This window comes from Cnephaeus nilssonii, assembly GCF_951640355.1.
Source record: "Cnephaeus nilssonii genome assembly, chromosome: 19".
NCBI classification, from domain to species: Eukaryota; Metazoa; Chordata; class Mammalia; order Chiroptera; family Vespertilionidae; genus Cnephaeus; species Cnephaeus nilssonii.
This window is the reverse complement of record NC_137090.1, coordinates 7,767,113-7,781,184: the sequence shown is the minus strand read 5'-3', so window position 1 is coordinate 7,781,184 and position 14,072 is coordinate 7,767,113. Positions and strand designations below refer to the sequence as shown.

Genomic DNA, 14,072 nt, shown 5'->3' with positions numbered 1-14,072 from the left:
GGTGTCAGGTGTAGAAGGTGAGTTTGTGTTCACAGGTGAGTTTCTCAGATTCTGAGGACTTCTTCTGTTCTGGGGTTTTTATACACTGGGCCCCCAATGTTGGGACCAATCAGTAAGACTTTCCTTGTTTTTGTTTATGTCGTTTAGTTAATCACAGAGAAATTGTCAAGGAGGAAGTTGTTTCCTATCTGATATGAGTGTTTAGAAAATAAGTGTTTAATGTGTTCCTTAATTGAGAATAAGTCATAGAAACGTTTTCAGATAAAAGGAAGGTGGTCCCATCATCAGGATGGTTCCTGCTTTGGTCATGTTGTGGTCATGTGATAGAGTCCCTCATGGCCTCATGAGGGTCAGTTCATGTGTTTTGTGTATTCGGCTGTGCTTAGATTGGAAAGTATCCCTGTGTGGGGGACATGATGCTGGTATGTTCATGGGGTTAAATTGACATCATGCCTGAGTCCAAGTCTGTTTGCCCACAAAAAACTGATTCAAGACAGTTGACAGGAATCTCTCTCTGGAGCAACCACCCCATCTGTGTATCCCAGTTCCATCACAGACACTTGGGTAGAGGATGTTTGGCATAATCTCTTCCGTATGCTCAGCAGAACCAAAGCAGGTGGGTGGAAGCAAAAGCTGGGACTGAGAGAGCATCAATCATTTCACTTCCTGGGTGACCAATGATCCTGATTGCTGAGGACTAAGGGGTTTCCCAGGATGCGGGATCCCCAGTGGTGTGACTGGGGCAGTTTGGGCAAACCAGGATGAGTTGGTGACTCCAGTCCTAACCTTGTTAACCAGCAGATTCAGTGACTGCATGTCACTGACTACACATGTACTGTGTTTTCTTTTTTTCTCCTTTTCTTATAATTCTCTCTCTCTCTCCCTGCCTCTCTCTCTCAGTTTATGAAGGAATTAGATTAGTTGAGATGTTACCTGATTTATCTTTGAGGTCTAATATGTTTAAACTTTTTTTAGGTATACCATTTATTTTAAAAGTATGCAGATGATTAATTTCCAGTTTGACTGATTATTACAAAATGACCAGACCCGTGGTGATACCATCAGGTTAAGAAATAGAAATGAAGCTACTGACTCCAAATCATACCCCCTTATGCATCCCTAATGCTTGCTAATCACTCTTTTGACTTGTCACCCTATAGGTTGATTTCACTCTTAGATCTTTGTGTAAATACAAGATTATAGGATTGGCTCTTTACAGTATGATTGTGACATTCACCAATGTAAATATTTGTAGTTCATTTATTATTGTTGGTGTATAATCTTCCACTGGATAAATATGAAATAATTTATTTGTTGTCTGTCCACTTGAGAAATATGTAGTTTTTTTTCAGTTTGGGACTCTTAAAAATAGTGCCTCTATGAATTTTTTTTTGTATAGGTCATTTGGCAATCATATATAAATGTTCCTTTGAATATACTGTGTATACACCTGGCAGTAGATTTCTCATAGACTTGCTTGGTCAAACTATTCTGTTCTCTGTAGGGGACATGGCTATCTTTCATTAGATTTTTCCTAGATATTTTATTTTTATGATCCTATTTATGGTATAATATAAAATTTTATTTGTAACTGCTTCTGACATACAGAAAAACATTCATTTGTATATGAATTTATCTTGGAACCAAATTCCCTCATTATTTTTAATAGCTTACTAATAAATTTTTTGTTGGAAATTTTGCATACACAGTCATATCCACAGAAAATGGTGGTTTTATTCATTAGCAGCCTTTTTATCTTGGAAACTAGAGGCCCGGTGCACGAAATTCGTGCACGGAGGGGGGTTGTCCCTCAGCCCAGCCTGTACCCTCTCCAATATGGGACTGCTGGCTCCCAACAGCTTGCCTGCCTGCCTTCCTGATTGCCCCTAACCGCTTCTGCCTGCCAGTCTGATCACCCCCTAACCACTCTGCTGCCAGGCTGTTTGCCCCCAACTTCCCTCCTCTGCCGGCCTGGTCACCCCTAACTGCCCTCTCCTGCAGGGTTGATCACCTCCAACTGTCCTCCCTTGCAGGCCTGGTCCTTCTCAACTGCCCGCCCTTGCAGGCCTGGTCCTTCTCAACTGCCCTCCCTTGCAGGCCAGGTGCCTCCCAACTGCCCTCTCCTGCTGGCCATCTTGTGGTGGCCATCTTGTGTCCACATGGGGGCAGGATCTTTGACCACATGGGTGCAGCTATATTGTGTGTTGCAGTGATGATCAATCTGCATATTACTCTTTTATTAGATAGGATAGAGGCCTGGTACAGGGGTGGGGGCCAGCTGGTTTGCCCTGAAGGGTGTCCCAGATCAGGTGGGGGTTCCCTTGGGGCATGGGGCAGCCTGAGCGAGGGGCCTGTGGTGGTTTGCAGGCCGGCCACACCCCCTGGCAACCCAAGCACAGGCCCTGGTATCTGGAATTTATTTTCCTTCTACAATTGAAACTTTGTAGCCTGGAGCGGAGCCAAGCCTGGGGCTCCCTCCACGGCTGGCAGCCATTTGTGTTGGGGTTATAATCGAAACTTTGTTGCCTTAAGCAGTTGGGCCCAGCCAGGGTGTGTGGAAAGCTTTGCTTCCCCTGTTGCCGGCGGCAACCCTGGCCTGCTCTCTTAAGCTCCATTCTGCCGCCATTTCTGTTTGAATTTGTTTACCTTCTATAATTGAAACTTTGTAGCTTGAGTGGAGGCTTAGGCCTGGCAAGGGCAGGCGGAAAGCTTGGCTTCCTCTGTTACCTAGGAAACCTTGCTCTCTGTGGCTGTAGCCATCTTGGTTTGGGTTAATTTGCATACTCGCTCTGATTGGATGGTGGGCGTGGCTTGTGGGTGTGGCTTGTGGTGTGTCAGAGGTATGGTCAATTTGCATATTTGTCTATTATTAGATAGGATTGTTTCCTTCTTTAGTCCACGAGTAGGCCCTCCCTTTAATATTGAATAGAATGGTGAAGTGGATTTCTTTGTGTATTGTCTGTAGAGTAGGACAACTCTCATTCTATATAATAAAAGGCTAATATTCAAATGACCGAATGGTGGAATGACCCGTCACTATGATGCGCACTGACCACCAGGGGGCAGACACTCAATGCAGGATCTGCCCCCTGGTGGTCAGTGTGCTCCCACAGGGGGAGCACCGCTCAGCCAGAAGTCGGGCTCACGGCTGGTGAGCACAGTGGCAGTGGTGGGAACCTCTCCCGCCTCCGTGGAAATGCTAAGGATGTCCGGCTGACAGCTTAGGCCCACTAAGCCATCAGTCGGACAACCCCCCAGTGCTCCCGGACTGCGAGAGGGCGAAGGCCAGGCTGAGGGACCCCCCCAAGTGCATGAATTTCATGCACTGGGCCTCTAGTATTTCATAATTAAACTAGAGGCCCAGTGCATGATTGAATCATGCATGTGTAGGGTCCCCTACACGCTTTCGCTTTCGATCATGGGGGAGCTGGGTGCCTGTCCGCTGGTGCACCAGGCCTTTCAGAAGCCTCCAGCGTGGCGAAGGCTTCTGAAAGGACTGGTGCCTGAGTGGACAGGCACCCAGCTCCCACACTTTTGCTTTCGATCGCGGGGGAGCTGGGTGCCTGTCCGCTGGTGCACCAGGCCTGAGCGGACAGGCACCCAGCTCCCCCGCTTTTGATGGTCCGTGGTGGGATTTGAGCTCGCTGCCCCAGAGGCCCCTTCTGTGCTGCAGCACAGCCATGGCGCAGACACTGAGCTCGAGCCGCCGCTGGTGACGCGAGCTCAGCATCCCGCCGGCCCAATCAGCCACCCCGGCCACCCCAAGTCCCGCCCACCCCACGCCTCCTGGCCAATCGCGGGCATAGCGAAGGTACGGTCAATTTGCATATTTGTCTATTATTAGGTAGGATAGTAAGCTGTCTGTCTTTTCTGTAGATTCTTTCCATCAGGGGAACTAGGGGTGTTTTTTAAATTCCTATTTGCTAAGGCAGAGGTTGGCAAACCACAGCTCGCGAGCCATATGCGGCTCTTTGGCCCCTTGAGTGTGGCTCTTCCACAAAATACCACGTGCGGGCACGCACGTACAGTGCAATTGAAACTTTGTGGCCCATGCGCAGAAGTCGGTTTTCGGCCTGGGCAAGTCTATTTTGAAGTGGTTCTAACGCCAAGCCACACTCAAGGGGCCAAAGAGCCACATGTGGCTCATGAGCCGTGGTTTGCCGACCACTCTGCTAAGGCATTCTATATTTGAAATGTGTTTAAATTTATAAAATGCTTTTTCTTTACCTCTTGAGATAATCATATGATTAACCTCCAAAAATAGATTCATGTTTAAATGTTAAACCAACCTTGTATTCCTGTCAACAATTCAATATGGTTATGATCATATGTATGTGGCGCTGAACTTGATCTGCTTATATTGTGTTTAGGACATATGCTCTGATTGCATCCCACACATTTATCCTTCAGTTCTTATACCATTTCCTCCACCTCCCTCAAATAAGTCAACCCTGAATATGGCAATATCCTCCCCACTTCCTGTGACTGAATTTGCACCTGATGTGACTCCCTGTATTGGGTTTCCAAAGCACTTTGATGACCCACAAGATTAACCGGCAGTGCTCTTATGGAGTAGGGCTTGGGGAACAGTGTTATCTTTTAAACAGTTCACAGAACTATCCCACGGGTCATTCTCAGGCACACATGCCATAATGGAATTCCAAAGTAGCTATGATGGCAGGAATAGAGGCAGGTATGGACCAATAGCACGGCTCCCTCTCACCTCTGCTGCCTCTGCTGTATATGCTGTTGTCATAAGCAGAGAATGGTATTGAGCCCTTATCGATAAATATCAATCATGAAGCTAACCACCCCACGTGGAGGCTAGTTTTCTACATCAGACCACTTCCACAGTGAAAAGACAATAGCAGTTCTTCCTTATTATAATTGCATGTGTGGTGCATAGAATTGTCTTCCCTGTCTGCAGTGCTACCCACCAGCTTACAGTATATAAGTCACAGGATAGCATCACTTTGGACCAAGGGATCCACTCTTATGATGAACAAGGTCAACAATAGGCACAAGACCATGGAATCTACTTGTCCTACTATACATCACATGACAGAGAAATTTCAGGCTTGATGAGAAATTAAAATGGTCTCTTAGATGTGCAGCAAAGACACCAACTTAGAGGTGACATCCTGCTATATTGTGTTCTGGATGTGGAATGTACCTCAATCTGATGCCATTATATGGTTTGATATATATGTAGGACCACATATATCCATTAAAAAGTAGAACACGTAGGTTCAGAAAATGATGGATGGAAGTTGGAGTGAACCTTCTCAAATTAACTCCCAGTGAGACACTTGGGAATCTGTGCTTCTTGTCTCATAATGCCTTTAGGCTCTCCTGGGTTGAAGGTCTTACTCCTCTGAAAGACACCTTTTTGTGTCAAGAGACACAACTATCATCTGTCCATTGTGGACTCTAGAGAGCAGTTACTATTTGGGGAGGGATCGTTATCTTGAAGGTAAGAGAGCAGAAAGAAATACATCTGGAACACAGGATTTCACTGGAGTGACTTGTGGTGGGTTCGGGCTCAGTGACATTCATAAATGAGCAAGGACAGCAACCACAGCATGTCAACCAGATGTAACTGGGGCTCAGACCTACATCTTTGAGATGTAGATGTAAGTGCCTTTGAGCAGGAACAGGAGACCCAGTCCTGGATCTGAGTCAGTTCATTATTAGCTTGTGACATTGCACAATGAACTGTTTGTATGTCGTTGTTTTTCTGAATATTGGAGATAATAATGGTGGGAGGTGCTATTATGATGCTCAGAATGGGTAATGCTTGTAGTATGCAATGTGTATTTAAATCCTTATATCAGGAATTCTGTACAATAAATAACACACAATATGGATAAATTATGTTATAGAATTTATTAAAAAACACATAAGTAAGACTCCTGATTCTACAAAGACAACTCAAAATGATCATAAAAGAAGAAAGCAAGATACAAAAACCATGAGTACACTGAAAAAGAAAATATGATTGTGAAGATTATTGATTAATTACAGAAACCTATGAAAAAGTTATGAGAATTTGATTTCCTAAGTTACTTAGAGGAACTAGGTAATCCTACTTCAAAATAAAGGTCAATTTCATATCGAGGATGCACAAAACTGGTACATGATCTACATGCACAGGAGGAAGGTCGAAGTCCTGTGACCTCCATCAAGCTGACTCAAAACTTGTAACCAAGCAGATGAGTCACAGAAATTATGGTCCAGCATGCTGGTGTCAGCAAAGTCAAGGAAGACCATTTGTTTCCATAATGGCAAGTCAGTTCACAGAAGTTGTGTGTGCAGATGGTGGTTGTCTGGCAAGGAGCTCAGCAGCAGCAAGGTTGGCAGCAGCTGGATCCACAGCCATAGCTTATGCACCCAGGCACGCAGCAGCAGGTGGGGTGGTAGCAGGTTCTGCAGACATTCACGGGACAGCAGCAAACTTGCTGGCAGCAGGGTGAGCAGCAGCAGGACCCGCCGCAGCTGGACCCACAGCAGCTGGGCTGGCAGCAGGGAGTGCTACAGCAGCAAGGCTGGCAGCAGCTGCTCACACAGCAAGGGCGGCAGCAGGTTGGGCGGCAGCAAGGCTGGCAGCAGCAGGACCCACAACTGGACCCACAGCAGGTGGGCCTCCAGCAGGTGGTTCTGCAGGTGGTCCTGTAGCAGGTGGGCTGGCAGCAAGGGGAGCAGCACATGGTGTCAGGTGTGGAGGGTGGGCTTCTGTTCAGAGGTGAGTTTCTCAGATTCTGATGGTGTCTTCTCTTTGGGGGCTTTTATACTCTGGACCCCCAATGTTGGGACCAATAAGCAGGTCTTTTCCTCGCTGTTATTTTCGTGTTTATAGTCACAAGGAAATTGTCAAGGAGGAAGTTGTTCCCCTTGCGTTTTGAGGGTTCTGTCAATTACCGTTTGATCTTCTCCTTAATTGGGAATACTACTTAAGAATCTTTTCCAGAAATGGGACAATCAGGAATCATCCCCAGCAACATCTCTGGTCATGTGACATCATCTGGTCGTATATTACTTCCTGCTGGTTTGAAGAAGGTCACAATAGTGGTCTCTTCTCAGTGTTGTTCCTTTGGCCAAATTTAGATTGATGTGCTCTTGTCATAAGCAGAGAATGGTGTTGAATCCTTATCTGTAATATCCATCTTGAAAGTAATCACCCACACAGAGCCAGTGTTCTACTTGTACCACTTCCACATGGAAAAGACAGCGATTCTTCCTTTCTATGGTTGCGAGTTTGGTGTGTGGAATTGTCTTCTTTGTCTGCACTGCTACCCACGAACTTACACTCTATTGTCGTAGGATGCTGGATAGCAACATTTTGGACCAAGGGACCCACTTTATGATGAACAAGGTCAACAGTAGGCATATAATCATGAATCTACTTATCCTATGGATCTACTTGCCCTGCCATACATCACCTGACAGAGAAATTGCTGGACTGACAAAAAATGAGCATGGTGTTTTAGATGTGCAGCAAAGATACCACCATAGAGATGACAACCTGGGGAATTGAAATATTGTCTTCTAAATGTGGCATATACTTTGGCCCAATGACCATTATTTGCTTGACATATATGTAGTACTATATATACATGAAAGTTAGTATCCATGGATTTAGAATATGTTATACTTGAAATGTTAAATTCTGTTTCTGACATATATAAATACAATTCATCTTTGTATGTTGATCGTGTAATCAATCTGCATTATTATTTCTAACTAGAGGTCCGGTGCATGAAAGTTTGTGCTTTGGCGGGAGAGGGGTGTCCTTCAGCCCGGCCTGTGCCCTCTTGAAGTCCAGGAGCCTCGGGAGATGTCCAACTGACGGCTTAGACCTGTTCTGTGCTGCCGTGGAGGCGGGAGCGGCTCCCACTGCCTCTGCGTTCACCAGCCTTGAGTCCCACTTCTGGCTGAGTGGCACTCCAGTGTGGGAATGCACTGAACACCAGGGGGCAGCTCCTGCGTTGAGCGTCTTCCCCCTGGTGGCCAGTGCACGTCACAGCTACCAGTCATTCTGCTGTTCGATCGATTTGCATATTAGCCTTTTATTATATAGAATAGCTTATTGATAGATTTTTTTGGACATTTTACATGCACAGTTATATCATCCACACATGATAGGATTGCCCTTCTAAATCTGAATGTAAAGACACAAACAGGAGCAGAACCAATTTATACAGGCACTTTAAAGAGGAAGAATTATATCAAGACAAGTAGAACATTCACTACCCAGGTTGTGGACATGTACAAATGAATGTGGTTTCTCAAATGGGCGTGTGGCAGTGAACCCTGCAAGTTCAGAGTCAGGAGAGGCACACGGGCAGAGGTGGGCAGCGCACAGCTGCACCGCACAGGGGAGAGGGACATTGCCCCTGAGCCTTCCAGTTCCTGAGGCAAGAGCACGTGTTTGACATGAATGCAGGCAGTGCCACTAAACATTTTGTTCTTCTAAATTATTTCTTCTGATTTTTTGCTCAGAAAATAACCCTCCTGTTATAATTTGACTACTCTGGTAGGCATTTGTGCAGTGAGAAACAACTGGTCAAATAGAGTATAAAAACTACAGTTACTACATTTATAATTATGGCTAATACTTGGCGTATTAGTTTATGAGGATCAATACAGTTGTAAGGCCTCAGGGGTTGGGGGTGGTGACTCATCCTTGTGTATGATTGAGATCAGATGTCTCAGTCCGCAAGATTCAAATCCAGATTTGTCACAATTCTGAAAATCAACTTGAAAGAGTTTTGGAAGAGAGCTTCTTGTTCTCCCAGATGAATGTATAAAAATTTCAGGGCACCCTGTGCCATGTATTTATTTCAGTGTGATGCTTTTGAATGCTTGTGGACTTCTGAGAATGACAGTAATGTCAGCAAGCAATCAGTGACAGTGACTGGACAAGAGAGAGAATTTAGGGACTTTAGAGAGACTCAGTAATGGAAAGGACCCGTAGAGTCCCCTATAGAATTTGCTCACAGAGAGTGCAAATCAAAGATATAATATCCCAGTATCTACCAACTGGTTATTTAGCTGATGCTTGATACCTGCAGTGATGTGAGTTCCTATCCCCATGGTACGCCATCCCATTTGCTAACATCTCCCATAACAGAGCTTCCTTATCTGAGAGTCCACCCTCCCGGGCCTCCTGCATCTCTTGCTCATCGGGATCCTTGTGACCAGACAGTCAGATGGCATTGCAGAGCAGCTCCTCCTCTCATTAGACACCTTGTCCCCTGGTAGGCCTGCTGCAGCATCGTATTCCCTTCACTCTATTTCTGGCATGTGTTTCCCCACCTCGTGGGATGCACTTCCGATGAAGGACAGCATTTCCTATTGATTACATGAATTTTTTGAAGATCAATTATTCTCAAGGACCATGAAATTGACATTGCCAATTAGATCCTTATTGTGAAGAAATTGTTAAGAGTAGTTTCTATTAATATTCTAGTTGTTCCTAGATTCTGGTTGGATGGAATATAATAAGATCCTGGAAAGTATAGACAGTTATTACTATTCTTACTACTTGCATCTGTGCTGATTTTATAAGATGCTTCTAGTTTCCATTATCCATTTTCTGTAGATTGTACATCTGTTTATCTCTGATTTTATCTTCAACCATAAGTTCTCTATTGTGGAAGTAAGTACAGATGATTTTGGTTATGAGGTTTAAATCATATGGAAGAGTCCTCAGCTTCCTGCTCTGCCACTCACTAGCTTTACCGTTAGGGGAAATATAGTGTATTCTTTATACCAACTCATGAATTGTTTCTTACATATACTGTATGATCATCCTTTACAAATATATATTTTTTTAATTTTTCAGCTACCATCTTACATATTATGACCACCCATGGATTAATCTGGAAGTGTTTCTTCCTCTATTTTCCTTTCTTTTACTGGGGCAGCCAGTCTGCTGGCAGATACTTTCTTGGAGATACCATCGTTCTTATATTTTCAACAGACATGACAAAAACAAATCAATTCATCACCCTTATTTTTGGTAGAGAATAGTAACTTTCCCTTTTCTTTTCCCTTAATAATCTAAGATTTATTTCTCTCTCGCTTATCTCTTTATCTCTGACTTAGTACAACTGACCTCAATGTTACAAATTATGAACATCCCAAACCAGGAATAACGGTAGGTCTTCTCCCAAACCAGGGAGAAGATCATGGTGTAGCAATGATATCCATGGCTAATGAACACAAGGATGATACTTTTTAGCACAATTCCATTTTATTCCCCAAAACATAAAATTATTATAATATATGGACATGGAATACCTTAAAATTCATTAATTGGTAACCCCAATAGCAGAATTTATGTCCAATGGAATTTTTATGGCAAGAGATCTAGTTTCAAAGGCAGTAGACAGAGGAAATATTTCCAGTCAAAACAACTGTGAGGAGTACATTGAGCATTATTTATATGTGTATGTAACTTTGGATTTAAAAAGTGGCTCAAGGGAACTATGTTAATTGACTATTTGCCAGTGGTGAAAGCCTTAACTGACTGCTCATAGTCCTGGAAGGACCAAGGTTGGACTATAGGCATTTGGAAAAGAATCATGTAGATGGAGATGGTCTGTGGGCAAAAAGTGTTTCCACTTTGTGTTCCACTTCGGTGTCCCCCCAGAGAGTATCTACCATTTAGGAGACACTGGACAACTATGAGTTTGATACAGCTCAGCCTATGTCTCTTCTCAGGTGCACCAACACTTGCACAGGGAGCATGAGCAAAGTAGCCATGGAGGAAGGGACAGAGGCTTTGTGTGGACCAACAGCAAGGACTTCCTCTCCCCTCGGAGCCTCTGCTCTATGTGCTGTTGTCATAAGCAGAGAATGGTGTTGAATTCTTATCTATAATATCCACCTTGAAAGTAATCACCCACACAGAGCCAATGTTCTACTTGTACCACTTCCACATGGAAAAGACAGCAGTTCTTCCTTTCTGTGATTGCGAGTTTGGTGTGTGGAATTGTCTTCTTTGTCTGCAGTGCTACCCATGAGCTTACAGTCTATTGTCGTAGGATGCTGGATAGCAACATTTTGGACCAAGGGATCCACTTTATGATGAACAGGATCAACAGTAAGCATATAATCATGGATCTACTTGCCCTATGGATCTACTTGCCCTACCATACATCAATGACAGAGAAATTGCTGGACTGATACAAAATGAGCATGGTGTTTTAGATGTGCAGCAAAGATACCACCATAGAGATGATCACCTGGGGGATTGATATATTGTCTTCTAAATGTGTCATATATTTTGTCCAGTGACCATTATTTGCTTGACAAATATGTAGTATTATATGTATTCATGAAAGTTAGTATCCATGGATTTAGAAATAATGGGTGAAAGTAAATGTGACCCTCTCCTGTGAATACCCTGTAACTTGCTTGGTAATTGGGGCTTCCTATCCCATCATGCCTCTAGTTTCTTCTGGATTGGTAGTTTTACTCCTAAGAAAGCACTTTTTGAGAAGTAATATCATATAACTTTGTAACTATCATCGGGTGAGTTTGGAATTTTCATCTGAGTAGAGTAGCAAGCAGAGAAAGCAGTTACTATTTGGTGAGTGATAATTTCCACAAAGAGGTACCAGTGGAGAGCAGGGAGAAGTACAGCTGGAATGTGGGAATTTACTGGAGTGTCTCATGGTGTGTGCAGGCTCATTGACAGCCTTATCTGAGCAATGACAACACCACAGCTTGCCAAGGGTGCAGCAACCAGAGGCTCAGACCTCTCCATCTTTGACATGTAAATGTCAGTGGCATGAGCAGGAACAGAAGACCCAGTCCTGGATCTGAGTCTGGTCATTATTATTAGCTTGTGACATTATGCAATGAATTTGTTTTTCTGAAATTGTAGATAATAATTGTGGGAGCTATTGTGCTCAGAATGAATAATACATATAGTATGCAATATGTATTTAAATCAAGAATGCTGTACAATAAATACACACAATATAGATGGCTCATGGTATAGACTTTATTAAAAAACACATGGAGAAGAGTCCTGCATCTCGTAAGACAATTCAGTGTGATCCTAAAGGAAGAATGTCTTATACAAGAATCATGATTACATTGTAAGGAATTGTGATGGTGAGGGTTATTATTCAGTTACAGAAACCTGTAAATGAGGTATGAAGATTTGTTTGACTAAGTTGTTTAGAGGGAGCCATTGGTCTTGGCTTCAGAGTCAAAGCCAAGATCATGACTGCATATCGAGTATGCACAATGTGGGGGCAAGATCTACATACCCGGGAGGAAGAGAACTGAGGAAAGTCCTCTGCACTCCATCCAGCTGACTCTTTAAACAGGCAGATGAGTCACAGAAATTATGGTCCACCATGCTGGTTGTCAACAAAGTCCAGAAGGTTCATTTGTTTCCATAATGGCAAGTCAGTTCACAGAAGTTGTGTGTGCAGATGGTGGTTGTCTGGCAAGGAGCTCAGCAGCAGCAAGGTTGGCAGCAGCTGGATCCACAGCCATAGCTTATGCACCCAGGCACACAGCAGCAGGTGGGGTGGTAGCAGGTTCTGCAGACATTCACGGGACAGCAGCAAACTTGCTGGCAGCAGGGTGAGCAGCAGCAGGACCCGCCACAGCTGGACCCACAGCAGCTGGGCTGGCAGCAGGGAGTGCTACAGCAGCAAGGCTGGCAGCAGCTGCTCACACAGCAAGGGCGGCAGCAGGTTGGGCGGCAGCAAGGCTGGCAGCAGCAGGACCCACAACTGGACCCACAGCAGGTGGGTCTCCAGCAGGTGGTTCTGCAGGTGGTCCTGTAGCAGGTGGGCTGGCAGCAAGGGGAGCAGCACATGGTGTCAGGTGTGGAGGGTGGGCTTCTGTTCAGAGGTGAGTTTCTCAGATTCTGATGGTGTCTTCTCTTTGGGGGCTTTTATACTCTGGACCCCCAACGTTGGGACCAATAAGCAGGTCTTTCCTCGCTGTTGTTTCCTTTTTTATAGTCACAAGGAAATTGTCAAGGAGGAAGTTGTTCCCCTTGCGTTTTGAGGGTTCTGTCAATTACCATTTGATCTTCTCCTTAATTGGGAATACTACTTAAGAATCTTTTCCAGAAATGGGACAATCAGGAATCATCCCCAGCAACATCTCTGGTCATGTGACATCATCTGGTCGTATATTACTTCCTGCTGGTTTGAAGAAGGTCACAATAGTGGTCTCTTCTCAGTGTTGTTCCTTTGGCCATATTTAGATTGATGTGCTGTTGTTATAAGCAGAGAATGGTGTTGAATCCTTATCTATAATATCCATCCTGAAAGTAATCACCCACACAGAGCCAATGTTCTACTTGTACCACTTCCACATTGAAAACACAGCAGTTCTTCCTTTCTGTGGTTGCGAGTTTGGTGTGTGGAATTGTCTTCTTTGTCTGCAGTGCTACCCACGAGCTTACAGTCTATTGTTTTAGGATGCTGGATAGCAACATTTTGGACCAAGGGACCCACTTTATGATGAACAGGATCAACAGTAAGCATATAATCATGGATCTACTTGTCCTATGGATCTACTTGCCCTACCATACATCACATGACAGAGAAATTGCTGGACTGACAAAAAATGAGCATGGTATTTAAATGTGCAGCAAAGATACCACCATAGAGATGACAACTTGGGGAATTGAAATATTGTCTTCTAAATGTGGCATATATTTTGGCCCAATGACCATTATTTGCTTGACATATATGTAGTACTACATATTCATGAAAGTTAGTATCCATGGATTTAGAATATATTATACTTGAAATGTTAAATTCTGTTTCTGACATATATAAATACAATTCATGTTTGTATGTTGATTGTGTAATCAATCTGCATTATTATTTCTAACTAGAGGTCTGGTGCACAAAAGTTTGTGCATTGGGGTGGAGGATGTCCTTCAGCCCAGCCTGTGCCCTCTTGAAGTCCAGGAGCCGTCGGGAGATGTCCAACTGACAGCTTAGGCCTTTTTCGTGCTGCCGTGGAGGCGGGAGCGGCTCCCACTGCCTCTGCGTTCACCAGCCTTGAGTCCCACTTTTGGCTGAGTG

The 14,072-nt window shown here is 44.2% G+C and overlaps 1 protein-coding gene across 1 annotated transcript; it reads right to left on the bottom strand.

The window, feature by feature from the left end:
- Window positions 1-12,255: 12,255 nt before the first annotated feature.
- On the bottom strand, window positions 12,256-12,844 carry LOC307115420 (uncharacterized protein; the record flags this gene model as incomplete). The annotated part of the gene is made up of 1 exon (XM_079798641.1): window positions 12,256-12,844. The coding sequence occupies one exon, from the start codon at window positions 12,842-12,844 to the stop codon at window positions 12,476-12,478; it is 369 nt and encodes a 122-aa protein (XP_079654767.1). The 3' UTR covers window positions 12,256-12,475.
- Window positions 12,845-14,072: the final 1,228 nt, after the last annotated feature.